Source organism: Oncorhynchus nerka, linkage group LG12 (genome assembly GCF_034236695.1).
Source record: "Oncorhynchus nerka isolate Pitt River linkage group LG12, Oner_Uvic_2.0, whole genome shotgun sequence".
Lineage (NCBI taxonomy): Eukaryota > Metazoa > Chordata > Actinopteri > Salmoniformes > Salmonidae > Oncorhynchus > Oncorhynchus nerka.
Window position 1 is genome coordinate 16,669,396 of NC_088407.1, and position 27,912 is coordinate 16,697,307.

The 27,912-nt window shown below is 42.3% G+C and overlaps 1 protein-coding gene across 2 annotated transcripts in view; it reads left to right on the forward strand.

The window, feature by feature from the left end:
• The first annotated feature begins 8,060 nt into the window (after nt 1–8,060).
• The window catches only part of LOC115125538 (arrestin red cell-like), a 159,165-nt gene continuing 139,313 nt past the window's right edge, over nt 8,061–27,912 (forward strand). For both annotated transcript variants that reach the window (XM_065025290.1, XM_065025291.1), the window contains exon 1: nt 8,061–8,292. In XM_065025290.1, coding sequence (XP_064881362.1) covers nt 8,270–8,292 — 23 coding nt within the window. In that variant the 5' untranslated portion in view covers nt 8,061–8,269. The remainder of the gene's footprint in view (nt 8,293–27,912) is intronic.

The following is a 27,912-nucleotide window of genomic DNA, read 5'->3' on the forward strand; positions in this document are numbered from 1 at the left end:
TCTGTACATTACTCTTAGAAGAATGAAAAAAATCTTCACTTCACTCTTAGAAGAATTATTGAACTCTTCTCCTAGAAGAATGATTGATCTCTTTACTTTACTACTAGAAGAATGATTGAACAATTTACTTTACTCCTAGAAGAATGATTGAACAATTTACTTTACTCCTAGAAGAATGATTGAACTCTGTACTTTATACCAAGCAGAATGATGGAACTCTGTACTTTATACCAAGCAGAATGACGGAACTCTGTACTTTATACCAAGCAGAATGATGGAACTCTGTACTTTATACCAAGCAGAATGACGGAACTCTGTACTTTATACCAAGCAGAATGATTGAACTCTGTACTTTATACCAAGCAGAATGATGGAACTCTGTACTTTATACCAAGCAGAATGACGGAACTCTGTACTTTATACCAAGCAGAATGACGGAACTCTGTACTTTATACCAAGCAGAATAATGGAACTCTGTACTTTATACCAAGCAGAATGATGGAACTCTGTACTTTATACCAAGCAGAATGACGGAACTCTGTACTTTATACCAAGCAGAATGATTGAACTCTTGTACTTCATACCAAGCAGAAAGATTGAACTCTGTACTTCATACCAAGCAGAATGACGGAACTCTGTACTTTATACCAAGCAGAATGATTGAACTCTGTACTTCATACCAAGCAGAATGATTGAACTCTGTACTTTATACAAAGCAGAATGATTGAACTCTGTACTTCATACCAAGCAGAATGACGGAACTCTGTACTTTATACCAAGCAGAATGATTGAACTCTGTACTTTATACCAAGCAGAATGATTGAACTCTGTACTTCATACCAAGCAGAATGACGGAACTCTGTACTTTATACCAAGCAGAATGATTGAACTCTGTACTTTACTCTTTGAAGAATGATTGACCTCTTACTCCTAGAAGAATGATTGACCTCTTTACTCCTAGAAGAATGAATGAACTCTGTACTTTACTCCCAGAAGAATGATTGAACTCTGTACTTTACTCCTAGAAGAATGACGGGACTCTGTACTTTACTCCTAGAAGAATGAATGAACTCTGTACTTTACTCCCAGAAGTAATGAATGAACTCTGTACTTTACTCCTAGAAGAATGAATGAACTCTGTACTTTACTCCTAGAAGAATGATTGAACTCTGTACTTTACTCCTAGAAGAATGAATGAACTCTGTACTTTACTCCTAGAAGAATGATAAAACTCTGTACTTTACTCCCAGAAGAATGAATGAACTCTGTACTTTACTCCTAGAAGAATGATAAAACTCTGTACTTTACTCCTAGAAGAATGATTGACCTCTGTACTTTACTCCTAGAAAAATGATTGACCTCTGTACTTTACACCTAGAAGAATGATTGACCTCTGTACTTTACTCCTAGAAGAATGATTGAACTCTGTACTTTACTCCCAGAAGAATGATCAAACTCTGTACTTTACTCCTAGACGAATGACGGATCTCTGTACATTACTCTTAGAAGAATGAAAAAAATCTTCACTTCACTCTTAGAAGAATTATTGAACTCTTCTCCTAGAAGAATGATTGATCTCTTTACTTTACTACTAGAAGAATGATTGAACTCTGTACATTACTCCTAGAAGAATCAATGAACGATTTACTTTTTACTCCTTGAAGAATGATTAAACTCTGTTCTTTACTCCTAGAAGAATTATTGAACAATTGACTTTACTCCTAGAAGAATGATTGAACTCTGTCCTTCTAGAAGAATGATTGAACTCTGTCCTTCTAGAAGAATGATTGAACTCTGTCCTTCTAGAAGAATGATTGAACTATTTACTTCTAGAAGAATGATTGAACTCTGTACTTTATACCAAGCAGAATGATGGAACTCTGTACTTTATACCAAGCAGAATGATGGAACTCTGTACTTTATACCAAGCAGAATGATGGAACTTTGTACTTTATACCAAGCAGAATGATGGAACTCTGTACTTTATACCAAGCAGAATGACGGAACTCTGTACTTTATACCAAGCAGAATGACGGAACTCTGTACTTTATACCAAGCAGAATGACGGGACTTTGTACTTTATACCAAGCAGAATGACGGAACTTTGTACTTTATACCAAGCAGAATGACGGAACTCTGTACTTTATACCAAGCAGAATGACGGAACTCTGTACTTTATACCAAGCAGAATGACGAACTCTGTACTTTATACCAAGCAGAATGACGGAACTCTGTACTTTATACCAAGCAGAATGACGGGACTTTGTACTTTATACCAAGCAGAATGACGGAACTTTGTACTTTATACCATGCAGAATGACGGAACTCTGTACTTTATACCAAGCAGAATGACGGAACTCTGTACTTTATACCAAGCAGAATGATTGAACTCTGTACTTTATACCAAGCAGAATGATTGAACTCTGTACTTTACTCTTTGAAGATTGACCTCTTTACTCCTAGAAGAATGATTGACCTCTTACTCCTAGAAGAATGATTGACCTCTTTACTCCTAGAAGAATGAATGAACTCTGTACTTTACTCCCAGAAGAATGATTGAACTCTGTACTTTACTCCTAGAAGAATGACGGGACTCTGTACTTTACTCCTAGAAGAATGAATGAACTCTGTACTTTACTCCCAGAAGTAATGAATGAACTCTGTACTTTACTCCTAGAAGAATGAATGAACTCTGTACTTTACTCCTAGAAGAATGATTGAACTCTGTACTTTACTCCTAGAAGAATGAATGAACTCTGTACTTTACTCCTAGAAGAATGAATGAACTCTGTACTTTACTCCCAGAAGAATGAATGAACTCTGTACTTTACTCCAAAAATAATGATTGACCTCTGTACTTTACACCTAGAAGAATGATTGACCTCTGTACTTTACTCCTAGAAGAATGATTGACCTCTGTACTTTACTCCTAGAAGAATGATAAAACTCTGTACTTTACTCCTAGAAGAATGATTGACCTCTGTACTTTACTCCTAGAAGAATGATTGACCTCTGTACTTTACACCTAGAAGAATGATTGACCTCTGTACTTTACTCCTAGAAGAATGATTGAACTCTGTACTTTACTCCCAGAAGAATGATCAAACTCTGTACTTTACTCCTAGACGAATGACGGATCTCTGTACATTACTCTTAGAAGAATGAAAAAAATCTTCACTTCACTCTTAGAAGAATTATTGAACTCTTCTCCTAGAAGAATGATTGATCTCTTTACTTTACTACTAGAAGAATGATTGAACTCTGTACATTACTCCTAGAAGAATCAATGAACGATTTACTTTTTACTCCTTGAAGAATGATTAAACTCTGTTCTTTACTCCTAGAAGAATTATTGAACAATTGACTTTACTCCTAGAAGAATGATTGAACTCTGTCCTTCTAGAAGAATGATTGAACTCTGTCCTTCTAGAAGAATGATTGAACTCTGTCCTTCTAGAAGAATGATTGAACTCTGTACTTTATACCAAGCAGAATGATGGAACTCTGTACTTTATACCAAGCAGAATGATGGAACTCTGTACTTTATACCAAGCAGAATGATGGAACTTTGTACTTTATACCAAGCAGAATGATGGAACTCTGTACTTTATACCAAGCAGAATGACGGAACTCTGTACTTTATACCAAGCAGAATGACGGAACTCTGTACTTTATACCAAGCAGAATGACGGAACTCTGTACTTTATACCAAGCAGAATGACGGAACTCTGTACTTTATACCAAGCAGAATGACGGAACTCTGTACTTTATACCAAGCAGAATGATGGAACTCTGTACTTTATACCAAGCAGAATGATCGAACTCTGTACTTTATACCAAGCAGAATGACGGAACTCTGTACTTTATACCAAGCAGAATGACGAACTCTGTACTTTATACCAAGCAGAATGACGGAACTCTGTACTTTATACCAAGCAGAATGACGGGACTTTGTACTTTATACCAAGCAGAATGACGGAACTTTGTACTTTATACCAAGCAGAATGACGGAACTCTGTACTTTATACCAAGCAGAATGACGGAACTCTGTACTTTATACCAAGCAGAATGACGAACTCTGTACTTTATACCAAGCAGAATGACGGAACTCTGTACTTTATACCAAGCAGAATGACGGGACTTTGTACTTTATACCAAGCAGAATGACGGAACTTTGTACTTTATACCAAGCAGAATGACGGAACTCTGTACTTTATACCAAGCAGAATGACGGAACTCTGTACTTTATACCAAGCAGAATGATTGAACTCTGTACTTTATACCAAGCAGAATGATTGAACTCTGTACTTTACTCTTTGAAGAATGATTGACCTCTTACTCCTAGAAGAATGATTGACCTCTTTACTCCTAGAAGAATGAATGAACTCTGTACTTTATACCAAGCAGAATGATTGAACTCTGTACTTTATACCAAGCAGAATGATTGAACTCTGTACTTTACTCTTTGAAGAATGATTGACCTCTTACTCCTAGAAGAATGATTGACCTCTTTACTCCTAGAAGAATGAATGAACTCTGTACTTTACTCCCAGAAGAATGATTGAACTCTGTACTTTACTCCTAGAAGAATGACGGGACTCTGTACTTTACTCCTAGAAGAATGAATGAACTCTGTACTTTACTCCCAGAAGTAATGAATGAACTCTGTACTTTACTCCTAGAAGAATGAATGAACTCTGTACTTTACTCCTAGAAGAATGATTGAACTCTGTACTTTACTCCTAGAAGAATGAATGAACTCTGTACATTACTCCTAGAAGAATGAATGAACTCTGTACTTTACTCCCAGAAGAATGAATGAACTCTGTACTTTACTCCAAAAATAATGATTGACCTCTGTACTTTACACCTAGAAGAATGATTGACCTCTGTACTTTACTCCTAGAAGAATGATTGAGCTCTGTACTTTACTCCTAGAAGAATGATAAAACTCTGTACTTTACTCCTAGAAGAATGATTGACCTCTGTACTTTACTCCTAGAAGAATGATTGACCTCTGTACTTTACACCTAGAAGAATGATTGACCTCTGTACTTTACTCCTAGAAGAATGATTGAACTCTGTACTTTACTCCCAGAAGAATGATCAAACTCTGTACTTTACTCCTAGACGAATGACGGATCTCTGTACATTACTCTTAGAAGAATGAAAAAAATCTTCACTTCACTCTTAGAAGAATTATTGAACTCTTCTCCTAGTAGAATGATTGATCTCTTTACTTTACTACTAGAAGAATGATTGAACTCTGTACATTACTCCTAGAAGAATCAATGAACGATTTACTTTTTACTCCTTGAAGAATGATTAAACTCTGTTCTTTACTCCTAGAAGAATTATTGAACAATTGACTTTACTCCTAGAAGAATGATTGAACTCTGTCCTTCTAGAAGAATGATTGAACTCTGTCCTTCTAGAAGAATGATTGAACTCTGTCCTTCTAGAAGAATGATTGAACTCTGTACTTTATACCAAGCAGAATGATGGAACTCTGTACTTTATACCAAGCAGAATGATGGAACTCTGTACTTTATACCAAGCAGAATGATGGAACTTTGTACTTTATACCAAGCAGAATGATGGAACTCTGTACTTTATACCAAGCAGAATGACGGAACTCTGTACTTTATACCAAGCAGAATGACGGAACTCTGTACTTTATACCAAGCAGAATGACGGAACTCTGTACTTTATACCAAGCAGAATGACGGAACTCTGTACTTTATACCAAGCAGAATGACGGAACTCTGAACTTTATACCAAGCAGAATGACGGAACTCTGTACTTTATACCAAGCAGAATGATGGAACTCTGTACTTTATACCAAGCAGAATGATCGAACTCTGTACTTTATACCAAGCAGAATGACGGAACTCTGTACTTTATACCAAGCAGAATGACGAACTCTGTACTTTATACCAAGCAGAATGACGGAACTCTGTACTTTATACCAAGCAGAATGACGGGACTTTGTACTTTATACCAAGCAGAATGACGGAACTTTGTACTTTATACCAAGCAGAATGACGGAACTCTGTACTTTATACCAGGCAGAATGACGGAACTCTGTACTTTATACCAAGCAGAATGACGAACTCTGTACTTTATACCAAGCAGAATGACGGAACTCTGTACTTTATACCAAGCAGAATGACGGGACTTTGTACTTTATACCAAGCAGAATGATGGAACTCTGTACTTTATACCAAGCAGAATGACGAACTCTGTACTTTATACCAAGCAGAATGACGGAACTCTGTACTTTATACCAAGCAGAATGACGGGACTTTGTACTTTATACCAAGCAGAATGACGGAACTTTGTACTTTATACCAAGCAGAATGACGAAACTCTGTACTTTATACCAAGCAGAATGATTGAACTCTGTACTTTATACCAAGCAGAATGACAGGACTCTGTACTTTATACCAAGCAGAATGACAGGACTCTGTACTTTATACCAAGCAGAATGATTGAACTCTGTACTTTATACCAAGCAGAATGACGGGACTCTGTACTTTATACCAAGCAGAATGATTGAACTCTGTACTTTATACCAAGCAGAATGACGGAACTACTTTACTCTAAGAATAATGAAAAACATATTCACTCTGTTCTTAGAAGAATGATTGGACTCTTTACTTTACTCCTAGATGAATGTTTGGACTCTTTACTTTACTCCTAGGAGAATGATTGGACTCTTTACTTTACTCCTAGAAGAATGATTGGACTCTACTTTACTCCTAGAAGAGTGATTGGACTCTTTACTTTACTCCTAGAAGAATGATTGGACTCTTTACTTTACTCCTAGAAGAATGATTGGACTCTTTACTTTACTCCTAGAAGAATGATTGGACTCTTTACTTTACTCCTAGGAGAATGATTGGACTCTTTACTTTACTCCTAGAAGAATGATTGGACTCTTTACTTTACTCCTAGAAGAATGATTGGACTCTTTACTTTACTCCTAGAAGAATGATTGGACTCTTTACTTTACTCCTAGAAGAATGATTGGACTCTTTACTCCTAGAAGAATGATTGAACTCTGTACTTTACTCCTAGAAGAATGATTGAACTCTTTACTTTACTCCTAGAAGAATGATTGGACTCTTTACTTTACCCCTAGAAGAATGATTGGACTCTTTACTTTACTCCTAGAAGAATGATTGGACTCTTTACTCCTAGAAGAATGATTGAACTCTGTACTTTACTCCTAGAAGAAAGACTAATCTTGCTGGTCATTTACCTGACTTTAATTCCATTTCATCTCAACATAACACATCTGATTGATACACCTATTAAGGTATCTTTACTTTTACTCAAGTACTTGAGTACTTTTTCCACCACTGCCCAGCAGGACATTTCTTTATCCAAGACCTGTCATGAGGTACAACTTGACACTATGGCTCCCTATAGGGTCCACAGATCTATTGCTAGGCAACGTTTGAATAATGTTGGTAATTATGATATTACTAATAATGGGGTCTGCATTATATGAATGGTGTCCGCTGGATTACAAGGGGTTGATTAGAGGCCGTTTTAACTGAATTAGAGAGGCACCTTGGTTCTCTCTCTAGGGTTGGCGTTCGGGTTGTGGTTGAGGTTAGGGTGGAAACAGGATGTGAAAATGAGGCTAGGGTTAAGGTTATGGTTGAGGCTGGAGTTGAACCGGCATGTGGACATGAAATTAACCCGAACCCTAACCCTATCTTCATGTCCACATCCTGATTCCTCCTTAATTGATAAGAAAGACACACCCTCTACCATTTTTCCCCCCTTATTCCATTGGTGGTCCCAAAGGCAACCGGATGTTCCGGTTTTAAGGGGAAGTAAAATTATACTTTTCTCCCCCTTCTCGTTAAGTCCAGTCAGGACCAATATGAAGCAGGCGCAGCCCGCCCTTGATCTAGTTTCAGGCGTGTATTTGATGCCTGCTAGCCTTTCACTGATGCACATGATTCCGAAGAAGCGATTGGTCGAGGGCGGTGTCTGTCAGACGGTGAGGGCGTAGCTCTGTATTTCGCTCACTGTCAGAGCTCGAGGGACGAAACGAAGGGTTCGTTTCCGTTTGTAGGCTGCGGAAACCGAGTTTCACAGTGCTACACAAGCCGAACAGAGACCGATTGGAGCTCCATCCTACGACCGAGAGGAGGAAAGAGGACAGTATTGAGGAAGACCTTGTAATCAAAATACCGTCCAAATTTACACTAATATTACACTTTAATAGCACTCAAACCCAGTGCCTGCGAAGATGGGAGACAAGGCGGGGACCAGGTAAGGAGAAATGATCAGTCTTTGGTTGTTTTTAGCGTTTACATTTTTCTGGTGATGTTTGTGTTGTTTGGGAAAATAGGCAATCATAAGGAAGAAAAGGTATCCTGGTTTCGCATGCAGAGACAGGGCATGAAAGGCAAGCAGCACACTGGACGAGGTTCCCTAAGCAGCAATAGCAGAGGGTTAGTTGAGAAGAGTGGAGGTTTCGTTGGTTCAGGGGAGAGAGATAGAGGGACAATGATGAGAGAGAGAGAGTTTTAAGTGCGAATGAAATCATATCATCAATATGCAAGCGAACTCGTACTTCGCATTAGGCTATGGGCTTGTGGCGATACAGTCATCTAGAATGCAAAACACAGGGTCCGTTTGTACCTGTCAAATTGAGTGTAAGGAGGGGCTAGTCTATACTGTCGAAATGAACCTCAATCTGATTCATTCTACCCTACTCCTGCTAGATTGCTAGTTCCCAACGTCAGACAGCCACAAATTGTATCTGGTTGAAACAAAGTGATGAACTCGGCTACTGTAGCCACAAGCGACTTAATACATTGTTTATAAAAAATATATCACCGTGTGCGGCAGCATCATTGTCAACGTTGTAACTATCTTATTACAATGTAAGGCAACCTAGACTCAAATAGACTAGCCTACTGTAGCCACTTCGTTGACGATAAACAGAGGCTACTTCCTCTTTAAAGTAGCAAGTAAAGGGACACGTGTTACCCTGAAAATGTCATGCGACTGTCTGTCAGTTTGTCTGCAGTTTCTGTGAAAATCCAAATGTAACGTTAGGCTACTATTGTGTTAGTTTACCGCAGCACCGAATCATGACAGGGTGACACCCCCGACTATGACGTGGGTTTGACGTATGGTTCTGGTTTAATTCTAATGCACAAATGTGGGGGTGGGGGTAGGTCAAGCCTTGGAATTTAATGTGGTCTGAGAGAGAACAATGGGATCCATATGAAATACTCTCTACCCCCCCCCCTCCCTTTCACCCTCTTTCAATTAAATTACAATTTAAGGACTTTATTGTCATGGGAAACATATGTTAACATTGCCAATGCAAGTGAAGTAGATAAGAAACAAAAGTGAAATAAACAATAAAAAATTAACAGTAAAGATTACACTCACAAAAGTTCCAAAAGATTGAAGACCTTACAAATGTACAAAAGGGAAAATAAATCAACATAAATATGGGTTGTATTTACAATGGTGTTTGTTCTTCACTGGTTGCCTTTTTCTTGTGGCCTCAGGTAACACACCTTGCTGCTGTGATGGCACACTGTGGTATTTCACCCAGTAGTTATGGGAGTTTATCAAAATTGGGTTTGTTTTCAAATTCTTTGTTTATCTGTGTAATCCGATGGAAATATGTGTCTCTAATATGGTCATACATTTGGCAGGAGGTTAGGAAGTGCAGCTCAGTTTCCACCTCATTTTGTGGGCAGTGAGCACATAGCCTGTCTTCTCTTGAGAGCCATGTCTGCCTACGGCGGCCTTTCTCAATAGCAAGGCTATACTCAGTGAGTCTGTACATAAGTCAAAGATTTACTTAATTTTGGGTCAGTCACAGTGGTCCGGTATTCTGCCACTGTGTACTCTCTGTTTAGGGCCAAATAGCATTATAGTTTGCTCTGTTTTTTTGTTAATTATTTCCAATGTGTCAAGTAATTATCTTTGAGTTTTGTCATGATTTGGTTGGGTCTAATTGTGTTGCTGTCCTGGGGCTCTGAGTCGCTCTCTCTCTCTCGCTCTCTCTGTCTCTGTATGAAATAAATGAAATACATCAAGTTCTTCCACACTGATCTCAACAAACCATTTCTGTATGGACCTCAATTTGTATATGGGGGTATTGTCATGCTGAAACAGGAAAGGGCCTTCCTCAAACCTATGCCACAAAGTTGTAAGGACAGAATCATCTAGAATGTCATTGTATGTTGTAGCGTTAAGATTTCCCTTCACTGGAACTAAGGGTCCTAGCCGTAACCATGAAAAACAGCCCTAGACCATTATTCCTCCTCTACCAAACTTTACAGTTGTCACTATGCATTGGTGCAGGTAACATTATCCTGGAATCCGCCAAAGCCAGATTCGTCCGTCTGACTGCCAGATGGTGAAGCGTTATTCATCACTCCACAGAACGTGTTTCCACTGATCCAGAGGCCAATGGCAGTGAGTTTTACACCACTCCAGCCAACGCTTGACGTTGCGCATGATGATCTTAGGCTTGTGTGCGGCTGCTCGGCCATGGAAACCCATTTCATGAAGCTCCCGACAAACAGTTTTTGTGCTGGCGTTACTTCCAGAGGCAGTTTGGGACTCGGTAGTGAGTGTTGCAACCGAGAACAGATTATTTTTTACGCGCTACACGCTTCAGCACTCGCCGGTCCCATTCTGTGAGCTTGTGTTGCCTACCACTTCGCCGCTGAGCCGTTGTTACTCCTAGACGTTCCCACTTCACAATAACAGCACTTACAGTTGACCGGGGCAGTTCTAGCAGGGCAGAAATCTGACAAACTGACTTGTTGGAAAGGTGGCCTCCAATAACGGTGCCACATTGAAAGTCACTGAGCTCTTCAGTAAGACCATTCTACTGCCAATGTTTGTCTATGGAGATTGCATTGCTGTGTACTCAATTTTATGTGCCTGTCAGCAACGGGTGTGGCTGAAATGGCAGAATCCACTCATTTGAATGGGTGTCCATATACCTTTGTATATATAGTGTATTATTTACAAATAATGTGATTGAAAGAACCAGAATTATCATCAGGATTTTTTCTACTGTTTTTATTTGTTGGCTTTAGGTCTTTTTTATTTTACTTAGTTGATGATGGAAGTTATAGGCCTACTGCTGCATTGGCCTGTGATGTATCATCTCTGAGTTCTAGGCTTTCATTTATTTCAGATCTTTATGATTAACCACTGTGACAGTTGTTATGAAAGTGAAACTGTTTCATGAAAAATGCGCATATTGAAAATAATCATACCTGGCACGCAGATGGGTAGAAATGGTAGGATAAATTGTAAGCTTTCCGATGGTCTTTTACTATTACACCCGTTAAACAAATGTGAACGCGCAAGCGCCTGTTAGCAACGGGTGTGGCGCGTGCATACAGTACATAGGAGTTCCCGTGAAAAAAATGTGCCCGCCTATGGAAATCAAAGGCCCGTCCAAATGATTCGTTACGGCGTGATCCCTGTAACAACAATACCATGGCAACTATTGTCTAATAATAATAACAATGAAATAATAAGAGTCAATGTCTACAACTCCATTCAGATTAAACAACTACCTGTCGGTTGCACGTTGTAGCCTACTCCTTCTTATTTAGTCATTTGAATTCCATTTTGCATTGATCAGCCTAGTGATCTCCCACTTCACGTTGCTACACATGGACCCTCTGACTAGTACCAACAAGCTGAAACCCGCAAAACCTCTGTAGGCTATACAGCATGTATTTTTACGAGGCACACGTCATAAAAACTACATTCAAACCTTTGTTGTTTTATTAAATTATTAAATTAAGAATTTTAAATGTCATGGTATATCCTTGTGTGTAGCAATGTCACATGGATAATGTAATTACATGTATTTATTTAATTTGACCAGTATTCAAAGTCACTGTCTGCTCGGCACAGCTGGCACTGCGCCCTTAGCAACTCTTCATGCAGCAGTCAGAGGAGTGTGTGGCTGAAATAACCTTTGACCTTCACTATCCCATCAGTACAGTATATAGCAAGGTTATTATAGTATCCCTTTAAATTTGGTGAAAACGTTCAGAATGTTAGGGCTCAATGGAAGAAAGCCTTGTAAATTAACGCATATTCACACATATTCACGCATATTCACGCATATTCACACATATTCACACATACTCACACATATTCACACATACTCACACATATTCACACATATTCACACATACTCACACATATTCACACATATTCATGTATATTCACGCATATTCACACATATTCACGCATATTCATGCATATTCACGCATATTCACACATATTCATGCATATTCACACATATTCACACATATTCACGCATATTCACACATATTCACACATATTCACGCATATTCACGCATATTCACACATATTCACTCATACTCACACATATTCACGCATATTCACGCATATTCACGCATATTCACACATATTCACACATACTCACACATATTCACACATATTCACGCATATTCACGCATTTTCACACATATTCACGCATATTCACGCATATTCACACATATTCACACATACTCACACATATTCACACATATTCGTCTTATTTTCAGCACTTTGACATTCTATTAAAAGCGCTATAGAAATGTTATACATTATTATTATTATTATTATTATAAAATTCAGTTGTTGAATCTGTGAAATATTAGAAGGGGAGAAATGTGTGCGATAGGGGTTTGAGATGGTGGTCCCGTAAAACGACCCTCATGATCCTCACTAATCAAGGAACTGTGTTGACGACGTACCAGTCGTGGTGAACCGTGCGCCAGGCTCCAGGTCTTAACTGCTGGGTCTGGTCTGCGTTACATTATGGTTCAAATAGGCAACTTATTGCACAGCTTGTAATACATTAGCCTAAAATCATCCACTTTTTCTAGTGATCGTCAGGAACAACCACATGAACGTAACAGAGTAAAATAAAGATAAACTGACGATGTAAAGACTAAAACTAAAGTCAGTGACAGTTGTAAATGTATCTGGGTGTAACTGACAGGTGGCTACCAATAGTGACTCATATTTAACACAATACAAATGGTAAAAAATACAGTGAAACATCTGGGAATATAATGAAAACATTCTAGAAATGTCAACTCGGTAGGTTTGGAGCTATACTATCATTTGCACATGGCTAGAGTTTATGGTATTCAAACCGTATCCTATTCATCTGAGATATTATAGCGGACACAGGATAGTATATCTTGGGTCTACTACATATCATCCCAGGTTATAAGGCATTTCATTACCTTCACTGTGGGAAAGTGTTGCTATGCTTCAGTTTGCTGCCGTGTGACCTGGTTCCCATTTGTCTCCAGTGATCATAAGGTCATATAGATCTAAAATAAGTGCATATTGTATATTTGTATATTTACAATCCCCCTTATTCAAACGTCGTGCTCATTCAGCTAGATCCTATCAATAGACCTTATCACTTAGTAAATTACAGATATAACACCATTCTCCATGCTCCATCAGAAATAACACCATTCTCCATGCTCCATCAGAAATAACACCATTCTCCATGCTCCAACAGAAATAACACCATTCTCCATGCTCCATCAGAAATAACACCATTATCCATGCTCCATCAGAAATAACACCATTCTCCATGCTCCATCAGAAAAAACACCATTCTCCATGCTCCATCAGAAATAACACCATTCTCCATGCTCCATCAGAAATAACACCATTCTCCATGCTCCATCAGAAATAACACCATTCTCCATGCTCCATCAGAAATAACACCATTCTCCATGCTCCATCAGAAATAACACCATTCTCCATGCTCCATCAGAAATAACACCATTCTCCATGCTCCATCAGAAATAACACCACTTGGAACAGACAGGTTGCTCCTTCACGTGTAAAAGGTGAGGTGGAATTATGAGGGAATGAAGTCAAGGTCAGGATATGGTGTATCTGTAGACACACCTCCATTTATTCAATCTCCATCCCAAACGAATAACTAGTGAATATCATGCATAGCACTAGTGAATAGCTATTCTCATGCTGAAGTTCAGGGTCAGAATACACCCAGAGAGAAAACTTGTGTGAGCCCTATCTGTGTGTGTGGTGTGTTTGTGTGGTGTGTGTGGTGTGTTCGTGTGGTGTGTTCGTGTGGTGTGTTTGTGTGGTGTGTGTGTTATATCTGTCTCATATATGTGTGTGGGACATGCAAGTCTAACTGAACCATAGGCTACCTGCCACCCCTACACTCTAACCACTAGGCTACCTGCCGCCCATAAACTCTAATCACTAGGCTACCTGCCACCCCTACACTCTAACCACTAGGCTACCTGCCGCCCCTACACTCTAATCACTAGGCTACCTGCCACCCCTACACTCTAACCACTAGGCTACCTGCCGCCCATACACTCTAACCACTAGGCTACCTGCCGCCCATACACTCTAACCACTAGGCTACCTGCCGCCCATACACTCTAACCACTAGGCTACCTGCCGCCCCTGCACTCTAACCACTAGGCTACCTGCCGCCCCTACACTCTAACCACTAGGCTACCTGCCGCCCATACACTCTAACCACTAGGCTACCTGCCGCCCCTACACTCTAACCACTAGGCTACCTGCCGCCCCTACACTCTAACCACTAGGCTACCTGCCGCCCATACACTCTAACCACTAGGCTACCTGCCGCCCATACACTCTAACCACTAGGCTACCTGCCGCCCATACACTCTAACCACTAGGCTACCTGCCGCCCATACACTCTAACCACTAGGCTACCTGCCGCCCATACACTCTAACCACTAGGCTACCTGCCGCCCATACACTCTAACCACTAGGCTACCTGCCGCCCATACACTCTAACCACTAGGCTACCTGCCGCCCCTACACTCTAACCACTAGGCTACCTGCCGCCCCTACACTCTAACCACTAGGCTACCTGCCGCCCCTACATTCTAACCACTAGGCTACCTGCCGCCCCTACACTCTAAGCACTAGGCTACCTGCCGCCCATACACTCTAAGCACTAGGCTACCTGCCGCCCCTACACTCTAAGCACTAGGCTACCTGCCGCCCCTACACTCTAAGCACTAGACTACCTGCCGCCCCTACACTCTAACCACTAGGCTACCTGCCGCCCCTACACTCTAACCACTAGTCTACCTGCCTCCCCTACACTCTAAGCACTAGGCTACCTGCCGCCCCTACACTCTAACCACTAGTCTACCTGCCTCCCCTACACTCTAAGCACTAGACTACCTGCCGCCCCTACACTCTAACCACTAGTCTACCTGCAACCCCTACACTCTAACCACTAGGCTACCTGCCACCCCTACACTCTAACCACTAGACTACCTGCCGCCCCTACACTCTAAGCACTAGGCTACCTGCCGCCCCTACACTCTTATCACTAGGCTACCTGCCGCCCCTACCCTCTAAGCACTAGTCTACCTGCCGCCCCTACACTCTAACCACTAGGCTACCTGCCGCCCCTACACTCTAACCACTAGTCTACCTGCCTCCCCTACACTCTAAGCACTAGGCTACCTGCCGCCCCTACACTCTAACCACTAGTCTACCTGCCTCCCCTACACTCTAAGCACTAGACTACCTGCCACCCCTACACTCTAACCACTAGTCTACCTGCCACCCCTACACTCTAACCACTAGGCTACCTGCCAACCCTACACTCTAACCACTAGGCTACCTGCCGCCCCTACACTCTAACCACTAGGCTACCTGCCGCCCCTACACTCTAACCACTAGGCTACCTGCCGCCCCTACACTCTAACCACTAGGCTACCTGCCGCCCCTACACTCTAACCACTAGACTACCTGCCGCCCCTACACTCTAACCACTAGACTACCTGCCACCCCTACACTCTAACCACTAGTCTACCTGCCTCCCCTACACTCTAACCACTAGACTACCTGCTACCTGCCCCTACACTCTAACCACTAGACTACCTGCTACTCCCCCCTACACTCTAACCACTAGACTACCTGCCGCCCCTACACTATAACCACTAGACTACCTGCCGCCCCTACACTCTAACCACTAGACTACCTGCCACCCCTACACTCTAACCACTAGTCTACCTGCCTCCCCTACACTCTAACCACTAGACTACCTGCCGCCCCTACACTCTAACCACGAGGCTACCTGCCGCCCATACACTCTAAGCACTAGGCTACCTGCCGCCCCTACACTCTAACCACTAGACTACCTGCCGCCCATACACTCTAACCACTAGACTACCTGCCGCCCCTACACTCTAACCACTAGACTACCTGCCACCCATACACTCTAAGCACTAGGCTACCTGCCGCCCCTACACTCTAACCACTAGGCTACCTGCCGCCCCTACACTCAAACCACTAGGCTACCTGCTACGCCCCTACACTCTAACCACTAGACTACCTCTAACCGCCCCTACACTCTAACCACTAGACTACCTGCCACCCCTACACTCTAACCACTAGTCTACCTGCCTCCCCTACACTCTAACCACTAGACTACCTGCCGCCCCTACACTCTAACCACTAGACTACCTGCCTCCCCTACACTCTAACCACTAGACTACCTGCCACCCCTACACTCTAACCACTAGTCTACCTGCCTCCCCTACACTCTAACCACTAGACTACCTGCCGCCCCTACACTCTAACCACGAGGCTACCTGCCGCCCATACACTCTAAGCACTAGGCTACCTGCCGCCCCTACACTCTAACCACTAGACTACCTGCCGCCCCTACACACTCTAACCACCACTAGACTACCTGCCGCCCCTACACTCTAACCACTAGACTACCTGCCACCCATACACTCTAAGCACTAGGCTACCTGCCGCCCCTACACTCTAACCACTAGACTACCTGCCGCCCCTACACTCTAACCACTAGACTTCCTGCCTCCCCTACACTCTAACCACTAGACTACCTGCCGCCCCTACACTCTAACCACTAGACTACCTGCCGCCCCTACACTCTAACCACTAGATTACCTGCCACCCCTACACTCTAACCACTAGTCTACCTGCCTCCCCTACACTCTAACCACTAGACTACCTGCCGCCCCTACACTCTAACCACTAGACTACCTGCCGCCCCTACACTCTAACCACTAGACTACCTGCCACCCCTACACTCTAACCACTAGACTACCTGCCGCTCCTACACTCTAACCACTAGACTACCTGCCACCCCTACACTCTAACCACTAGACTACCTGCCGCTCCTACACTCTAACCACTAGACTACCTGCCACCCCTACACTCTAACCACTAGACTACCTGCCACCCCTACACTCTAACCACTAGACTACCAGCCGCCCATACAAGACTCCGGACAGAAACCGGTTTTCACATAATTCAATCAAGGACTGCCTGCGCATCAAAATCACATCCATCTCACCCGACATCCACAAGATTGTGTCCAGGGGAAATTCAACTTTTCTCATTAAGTAACCTAGTGGCTTATATGACTGTATTTAGTAAATACTAATATTACTGTGAGAGGTTATCCAGGGATATTTACATCTCAAGCTGACAGTATGTTCTGTTTGTTCAGCCGTTACAGGAGCAGACTATCCCCATACATACATTCAGACACATTTTTAAATTGACATTATTGTTTTATGTAGGATGTTCGATTTTTGGCCAGTTGCAATTGTAAGTAAGCCCAATAAAAAAAATCTCACTTCGATTAGGCCATGTTTTTCTTTCTTTAAAAGATGCTGTTAAGCCTCATATCCTACCTCAGACAGTTTAATTATTTTATATAGGTCTAGGCTCGGATGAAATAGACTCCATTTAAGCCCTAACGTTGTTTGTAAAGTCAAATTAAAATGAAGATTGTTGTTGAAATGAATTACTCGACTGGTGTAGTTTTTCTCCATCTGTTGCTGTGCGCCACTTGCAGAACAAGTTAGCTATATTTTCAGCACCAGGCGCTGTTCACCTCCTATTGATTGTGCTGTGGCTGCAGCTTTACCTTTCAGCACCACAAAGTGGTCCGCTGCCTGCTTTATTAGTTGACTGTCTCCTGCATTCTCTCCCTCCTCCTGCAGTTCAAGTTCAGATGCAGGTTTTGTGTTATTTAGGGAGGGTAACTTCCTTCTTGGGACATTGCATTTGGGACTTGAGAGTTTTTTATGATGTATCTTTAAAAAAAAAATGAAAAACCCATTTATAACTAATTTTGGGGGGGCCAAATAATAATGCTGGTGGGCCAGATTTTGCCGGCGGGCCGCCAGTTGGGGAACCATGACCTAGATCTTCTGCACAGATTCTGTCAGACCTGGGCACTAACATTAAATCTCGGTAAGACAAAAATAATGGTGTTCCAAAAAATGTCCAGTTGCCAGGACCACAAATACAAATTCCGTCTAGACACAGTTGCCCAAGAGCACACAAAACACTATACATACCTCGACCTAAACATCAGCGCCACAGGTAACTTCCACAAAGCTGTGAACGATCTGAGAGACAAGGCAAGAAGGGCCTTCTATGCCATCAAAAGGAGCGTAGAATTCTTCATTCCAATTAGGATCTGGCTAAAAATACTTGAATCAATTATAGAACCCCCCATTGACCTTTATGGTTGTGAGGTCTGGGGTCCGCTCACCAACCAAGAATTCACAAAACATCAAATTGAGACTCTGCATGCAGAATCCTCAAAAATATCCTCCATGTACAACTTAAAACACCAAATGATGCATGCAGAGAAGAGTTAGGCCGATACCCGCTAATAATCAAAATCCAGAAAAGAGCTGTTAAATTCTACAACCACCGATTCCCAAACCTTCCATAACAAAGCCATCACCTACAGAGAGATGAACCTGGAGAAGTCCCCTAAGCAAGCTGGTCCTGGGGCTCTGTTCCCCAGGACAGAAACACAATTAGACCCAACCAAATCATGACAAAACAAAAAGATCATTACTGACACATTAAATAGAATGCTATTTGGCCCTAAACAGAGAGTACACCGTGGCATAATACCGGACCACTGTGACTGACCCAAATTTAAGGAAAGCTTTGACTATGTACAGACTCAGTGAGCATAGCCTTGCTATTGAGAAAGGCCGCCGAAGGCAGACCTGGCTCTCAAGAGAAGACAGGCTATGTGCTCACTGCCCACAAAATGAGGTGGAAACTGAGCTGCACTTCCTAACCTCCTGCCAAATGTATAACCATATTAGAGAGACATATTTCCCTCAGATTACACAGATCCACAAATAATTAGAAAACAAACCCAATCTTGATGAACTCTCATATCTACTGGGTGAAATACCCCAGTGTGCCATCACAGCAGCAAGATTTGCCACAAGAAAAGGGCAACCAGTGAAGAATAAACTCCATTGTAAAAAAAAATCCCTTTTGTACTTTATCTATCTGCACATCGTTACAACACTGTATATAGACATAATATGACATTTGAAAGGTCTTTATTCTTTTGGAACTTTTGTGAGTGTAATGTTTATTGATAATCTTTGATTGTTTTTTTCACTTTTGTTTATTATCTACATCACTTGCTTTGGCAATGTAAACATATGTTTCCCATGCCAATAAAGCCCTTTGACATGAATTGAGAGAGAGAGAGGAGACAGAGAGAGAGGAAGACCCACTTCCGTTTTTAGGACAAGGAGGAGACTACATACAGTATGTGCATCAGTGGGTGTAGCTGGTAACAGGAAGTGGGGGGTCATGGGGTTTTGTGGTCAATGGGTTATTAAATGTTACCACAGGAGGAGAGAGCAAGAGAGACTAGACTACTCCCTCAGGTCTGGTAGTTTTAAGATGATTGCTCTTAGGCTACCTACAGTATGTACTTACAAATGAAGTGTGTGTGTTAGTGTGTGTGTTAGTGTGTGTGTATGTGAGTGTGTTAGTGAGTGTGTGAGTGCGTGTGTATGTGAGTGTGTTAGTGCGTGTGTATGTGAGTGTGTTAGTGTGTGTGTATGTGAGTGTGTTAGTGAGTGTGTATGTGTGTGTGTGCACGCATCATATCTCTCCATATACTGAGTGTGTTAGTGTGTGTGTTAGTGTGTGTGTTAGTGCGTGTGTATGTGAGTGTGTTAGTGAGTGTGTGTGTTAGTGTGTGTGTTAGTGAATGTGTATGTGAGTGTGTTAATGTGTGTGTTAGTGCGTGTGTATGTGTGTGTGTTAGTGCGTGTGTATGTGAGTGTGTTAGTGAGTGTGTGTGTTAGTGTGTGTGTTAGTGTGTGTGTATGTGAGTGTGTTAGTGAGTGTGTATGTGAGTGTGTTAGTGCGTGTGTATGTGAGTGTGTTAGTGTGTGTGTTAGTGCGTGTGTATGTGAGTGTGTTAGTGTGTGTGTTAGTGCGTGTGTATGTGAGTGTGTTAGTGTGTGTGTTAGTGTGTGTGTGGGCATCATATCTCTCCATATACTGTGTGTGTTCCCATGGCGTCTATGCGTGGTACATTCTCCTCTCCTTTTAGGTAGATGGCCTGGATTTTATTTTCATCTCATTCACCTACTGTCCTGATCTGTCCATTCCTGTCCTCTACCTGATCTGTCAATTCCTGTCCTCTACCTGATCTGTCCATTCCTGTCCTCTACCTGATCTGTCCATACCTGTCCCCTACCTGATCTGTCCATTCCTGTCTTCTACCTGATCTGTCCAATCCTGTCCTCTACCTGATCTGTCCTCTACCTGATCTGTCCATTCCTGTCTTCTACCTGATCTGTCCATTCCTGTCGTCTACCTTATCTGTCCTCTACCTGATCTGTCCATTCCTGTCTTCTACCTGATCTGTCCATTCCTGCCTTCTACCTGATCTGTCCATTCCTGTCTTCTACCTGATCTGTCCATTCCTGTCCTCTTCTTGATCTGTCCATTCCTGTCTTCTACCTGATCTGTCCATTCCTGTCCTCTACCTTATCTGTCCTCTACCTGATCTGTCAATTCATGTCCTCTACCTGATCTGTCCATTCCTGTCCTCTACCTGATCTGTCCATTCCTGTCCTCTACCTGATCTGTCCATTCCTGTCCTCTACCTGATCTGTCTTCTACCTGATCTGTCCATTCCTGTCCTCTACCTAATCTGTCCTCTACCTGATCTGTCCATTCCTGTCCTCTAACTGATCTGTCCTCTACCTGATCTGTCCATTCCTGTCCTCTACCTGATCTGTCCACTCCTGTCCTCTACCTGATCTGTCCACTCCTGTCCTCTACCTGATCTGTCCATTCCTGTCCTCTACCTAATCTGTCCTCTACCTGATCTGTCCATTCCTGTCCTCTAACTGATCTGTCCTCTACCTGATCTGTCCATTCCTGTCCTCTACCTGATCTGTCCACTCCTGTCCTCTACCTGATCTGTCCACTCCTGTCCTCTACCTGATATGTCCATTCCTGTCCTCTACATGATCTGTCCATTCCTGTCCTCTACCTGATATGTCCATTCCTGTCCTCTACATGATCTGTCCATTCCTGTCCTCTACCTGATCTGTCCATTCCTGTCCTCTACCTGATCTGTCCTCTACCTGACCTGTCTTCTACCTGATCCATCTTGTACCTGATCTGTTGTCTACCTGATCTGTCTACATGATCTGCCTTCCACCCGATCTGTCCTCTACCTGATCTGTCCTCTACCTGATCTATCCTCTACCTGATGTGTTCTCTACCTGATCTATCCTCTACCTGATGTGTCCTCTACCTGATCTATCCTCTACCTGATGTGTCCTCTACCTGATCTATCCTCTACCTGATCTGTCCTCTACCTGATCTGTCCTCTACCTGATCTGTTCTCTACCTAATCTGCCTTCTGCCTGATCAGTCCTCTACCTGATGTGTCCTCTACCTGATGTGTTCTCTACCTGATCTGTCCTCTACCTGATCTGTTCTCTACCTGATCTGTCCTCTACCTGACCTGTCCTCTAACTCATCCGTTCTCTACCTGATCTATCCTCTACCTGATCTATCCTCTACCTGATCTGTCCTCTACCTGTGAATGGATTAACAGAAGAGCTTAGTACCTCTTTAATTTGTTTAATTGTACTAGCCTCTAACACACACACACACACACACACACACACACACACACACACACACACACACACACACACACACACACACACACACACACACACACACACACACACACACACACACACACTTTCAGTTGTGCATTTATTAGTATTAATGTTGTTGTCCTTGAATGATTGATGACCAGGGACCACAGGTGTTGGCTGCGTACAGCTTCCCTCTCGTGTCTCCTCTGCTTTCCTCCCCATCGTTCTCTCTCTCTCTCTATATATATATATCTCCCTCCGTCTCTCCTACTCTTCTACACTCCTTTATTTTTCTCTCCCTCCAGCTGACTCTTGTTTGTCTGGCCCCCCTTAGGGCCAGTGGTTATTTTCCAAATGGCCCCTATTCCCTATAAACTGCATTACGTTTGGCCAGGGCCCATAACCCTATTCCCTATAAACTGCATTACGTTTGGCCAGGGCCCATAACCCTATTCTCTATAAACTGCATTACGTTTGGCCAGGGCCCATAACCCTATTCCCTTTAAACTGCACTATGTTTGACCAGGGCCCACAACTCTATTCCCTATAAACTGCATTACGTTTGGCCAGGGCCCATAACCCTATTCCCTATAAACTGCATTACGTTTGGCCAGGGCCCATAACCCTATTCCCTATAAACTGCATTACGTTTGGCCAGGGCCCATAACCCTATTCCCTATAAACTGCATTACGTTTGGCCAGGGCCCATAACCCTATTCCCTATAAACTGCACTATGTTTGCCCAGGGCCCACAACTCTATTCCCTATAAACTGCATTACGTTTGACCAGGGCCCATAACCCTATTCCCTATAAACTGCACTATGTTTGACCAGGGCCCACAACTCTATTCCCTATAAACTGCATTACATTTGGCCAGGGCCCATAACCCTATTCCCTATAAACTGCATTACGTTTGGCCAGGGCCCATAACCCTATTCCCTATAAACTGCACTATGTTTGACCAGGGCCCACAACTCTATTCCCTATAAACTGCATTACGTTTTGGCCAGGGCCCATAACCCTATTCCCTATAAACTGCACTATGTTTGCCCAGGGCCCACAACTCTATTCCCTATAAAGTGCACTACGTTTGACCAGGGCCCATAACTCTATTCCCTATAAAGTGCACTACTTTTGACCAGGGCCCATAACTCTATTCCCTATAAAGTGCACTGCTGCAGGGTGAAATGAGACGTTGGGCTCTAAAGGAATGTTCTTCCTGGGGGGGCAGCTGCCACAGGTGAAAATATGGAGGGAGACAGAGAAGAAAGGATGAAGGGAGAGAGTGAGAGCCAAAGATAGACATTGTATTCTCAATCACAGCTCCCAGGGAAGCTGAAGGGGAGGTACAGCTGGGACCGTATGTATCACGTGTCTCTGAGATGGACTGCTAATTTAGGATCAGTTTAGCTTTTTGGAATAATAAAATGGACTACTGATCCTAGATCACAACTCCTACTCTGAGAAGCTTGTGGAGAGGAAGAGTCACGGAAGGACGATGACTCTGTTTCTCCTCCTCTCCCTGTGTGTGTGTATGTGTTCGTGTGTGTGTAAATGTGTGTGTGTGTGTGTTCGTGTATGTGTGTGTGTGTGTGTAAATGTGTGTGTGTGTGTGTGTGTGGTGTGTGTTCTCCTCTCCCTAGGTGTTCTGACAGGTGATCAGTACCAGAGACTCTGGTCTTCCACTCAATCACACACACACACACACACACACACACACACACACACACACACACACACAGACAGACAGACAGACAGACAGACAGACAGACAGACAGACAGACAGACAGACAGACAGACAGACAGACAGACAGACAGACCAGATTTTTGGACGCGGATTTTGTCAATTTAACAGTCAGTTAAGAACACATTCTTATTTTCAATGACGGCCTAGGAACGGTGGGTTAACTGCCTTGTTCAGGGGCAGAACAACAGATTTTCACCTTGTCAGCTCGGGGATCCAATCTTGCAACCTTATAGTTAACTAGTCCAACGCTCTAACCACCTGCCTCTCATTGCACTCCACGAGGATCCTGCCTGTTACGCGAATGCAGTAAGAAGCCAAGGTAAGTTGCTAGCTAGCATTAAACTTATCTTATAAAAAACTATCAATCAATCATAATAACTAGTTAACTACACATGGTTGATGATATTACTAGTTTATCTAGCGTGTCCTGCGTTACATATAATCGATGCAACGCTGGGGGATGATTTAACAAAAGCACATTTGTAAAAAAAAGCACCATCGTTGGACGACTGTACCTAACCATAAACACCAATGCCTTTCTTAAAATCAATACACAGAAGTATATATTTTTAAACCTGCATATTTAGCCAAAAGAAACCCAGGTTAGCAGGCAATATTAACCAGGTGAAATTGTGTCACTTCTCTTGCATTCATTGCACACAGAGTCAGTGTATATGCAACAGTTTGGGCCGCCTGGCTCATTGCGAACTAATTTGCCAGAATTGTACGTAATTATGACATAACATTGAAGGTTGTGTAACAGGAATATTTAGACTAATGGATGCCACCCGTTAGATAAAATACAGAACGGTTCCGTATTTCACTGAAATAATAAACGTTTTGTTTTCGAAATGATAGTTTCCGGATTCTAACTTATTTATGACCAAAGGCTCATATTTCTGTGTGTTATTATGTTATCATTATAAGTCTATGGTTTGATACAGCAGTCTGACTGAGCGATGGTAGGCAGCAGCAGGCTCGTAAGCATTCATTCAAACAGCACTTTCGTGCGTTTTGCCAGCAGCTCTTCGCAAGCACAGCACTGTTTATGACCTCAAGCCTATTAACTCCCGAGATTAGGCTGGTGTAACCGATGTGAAATGGCTAGCTAGTTATCGGGGTGCGCGCTAATAGTTTCAAACGTCACTCTCTCTGAGACTTGGAGTAGTTATTCCCCTTGCTCTGCATGGGTAACGCTGCTTCGAGGGTGGCTGTTGTCAATGTGTTCCTGGTTCGAGCCCAGGTAGGGGCGAGGAGAGGGACGGAAGCTATACTGTTACATTGGCAATACTAAAGTGCCTATAAGTACATCCAATAGTCAAAAGAATATGAAATACAAATGGTATAGAGAGAAATAGTCCTATAATTCCTATAATAACCACAACCTAAAACTTCTTACCTGGGAATATTGAAGACTCCTGTTAAAAGGAACCATCAGCTTTCATATGTTCTCATGTTCTGAGCAAGGAACTTAAACGTTAGCTTTTTTACATGGCACATATTGCACTTTTACTTTCTTCTCCAACACTTTGTTTTTGCATTATTTAAACAAAATTGAACATGTTTAATTATTTATTTGAGGCTAAATGGATTTTTATTGATGTATTATATTAAGTTAAAATAAGATTTAATTCAGTATTGTTATAATTATCATTATTACAAATAAAAAATAAAGAATTGGCCGATTAATCGGTATCGTTTTTTTTGGGTCCTCCAATAATCTGTATCGGTATCAGCGTTGAAAAATCATAATCGGTCAACCTCTAGTGTTGATATTAGTGTGTGTTGACTAAAAGTGACTGTTGAGGTTCATAGCCTGGTTGTCATGAAGCAGAAAGAAATAGACTTGCAAGCAGGCAGCAGGCAGGCTGGCAGCTGGCAGGCAGCAGTTAGGCAGCAGGTAGCAGGCAGGCAGCAGTTAGGCAGCAGGCAGGCAGCAGTTAGGCAGCAGGCAGGCAGCAGTTAGGCAGCAGGCAGGCAGAAGTTAGGCAGCAGGCAGGCAGTAGGCAGGCAGGCAGGTGGCAGGCATGCAGCAGGTAGGCAGCAGACAGGCAGGCAGGAAAGCAGGCAGGCAGCAGGCAGGCAGACAGCAGGCAGACAGCAGGCAGGCAGCAGGTAGTTCCCAGAAATAAAGTACCTTTGAAGTACCATTGGCAACGATTACAGCCTTGAGTCTTCTTGGGTATGATGCTACAAGCTTGGCACATCTGTATTTGGGGAGTTTCTCCCATTCTTCTCTGCAGATCCTCTCTAGCTCTGTCAGGTTGGATGGGGAGCGTCGCTGCTCAGCTATTTTCAGGTCTCTCCAGAGATGTTTGATCGAGTTCAAGTCCGGGCTCTGGCTGGGCCACTCAAGGACACACAGAGACTTGTCCTGAAGCCACTCCTGCATTGTCTTGGCTGTGTGCTGAGGGTCATTGTCTTGTTGGAAGGTGATCTCATGGCTTGGTTTCTGCTCTGACATGCACTGTCAACGGTGTAACCTTATATAGACAAGTGTGTGCCTTTCCACATCATGTCCAATCAGTTTAATTGACCAAATGTGGACTCAAATCAAGTTGTAGAAACATCTCAATGATGATCAATGGAAACAGGATGCACCTGAGCTCAATTTTGAGTCTCATAGCAAAGGGTCTGAATGGTTATGTAAATAAGGTATTTCTGGGGGTTTTTGGTAATACATTTGCAAAAATGTCTAAAAACCTATTTGTACTTTGTCATTATGGGGTATTATGTGTAGATTGAGGACATTATTGAATGTATTTTAGAATAAGGCTGTAACTTAACAGAAGCTGGAAAAGGTCAAGGGGTCTGAATACTTTCCAAAAGCTCTGTATTTCTGCTGCAGTAGTTGAGTTGTATTATTTATTTTTAATTTTTATTTTAACTAGGCAAGTCAGTTAAGAACAAATTCTTATTTTCAATGACAGCCTAGGAACAGTGGGTTAACTGCCTGTTCAGGGGCAGAACAACAGATTTGTCAGCTCAGGGATTTGAACCTGCAACCTTCCAGTTACTAGTCCAACACTCTAACCACTAGGCTACCCTGTTGGCCATGGTCATAACATTATGCAGTAAGGTCTATCTAATACACTCTAGTCTAGCTTGTCTTTCTGGTCTATCTAATACACTCTAGTCTAGCTTGTCATTCTGGTCTATCTAATACACTCTAGTCTAGCTTGTCTTTCTGGTCTATCTAATACACTCTAGTCTAGCTTGTCTTTCTGGCCTATCTAATACACTCTAGTCTAGCTTGTCTTTCTGGTCTATATAATACCCTCTAGTCTAGCTTGTCTTTCTGGTCTATCTAATACACTCTAGTCTAGCTTGTCTTTCTGGCCTATCTAATACACTCTAGTCTAGCTTGTCTTTCTGTTCTATCTAATATAATCTAGTCTAGTTTGTCTTTCTCTTCTATCTAATATAATCTAGTCTAGCTTGTCTTTCTGTTCTATCTAATATAATCTAGTCTAGCTTGTCTTTCTGCTTTGTCTTCTTTCTCCTTCTTGCTTTCTACCCCCTTTTTGTATTTCTCCTCTCCCCCCTTCTCCCTTGTTCCACTGCTCTAATCCCTTTAACTGGCCTATGTTGCCGTGCATTGTGGTTATTGTAGTTTTTATAAATGTGCTTAGAGAGAGGAGGAGAGAGATTTGGTTGTTTACTCTCTCTCTCTCTCACTTTTTCTCTCCCCATCTCTCTCTCTCACTTTTTCTCTCCCCATCTCTCTCTCTCTCACTTTTTCTCTCCCCATCTCTCTCTCTCACTTTTTCTCTCCCCATCTCTCTCTCTCACTTTTTCTCTCCCCATCTCTCTCTCTCACTTTTTCTCTCCCCACCTCTTTCTCACTTGCGTGGGGTCAAGATTAGCACGAGGCTTTGTCTCATGCAAAATTTCAAAATCCTACGTTTGTGTGTGTCTGTGTGTGTCGCGTACACATATTTAGCAGTAATGTTCCTAGCTCCGACAGTGCAGTAATATCTAACAATACAAAACAAAACACATCCCAAAAATAAATGAAATATATAAATATTAGAAGGAGCGATGTCAGAGTCCGGAATATAAATATATAGTGATGATGGTGTGTATAGACATGGACAGTATATGAATAGAAACTGTGTGTATAGACA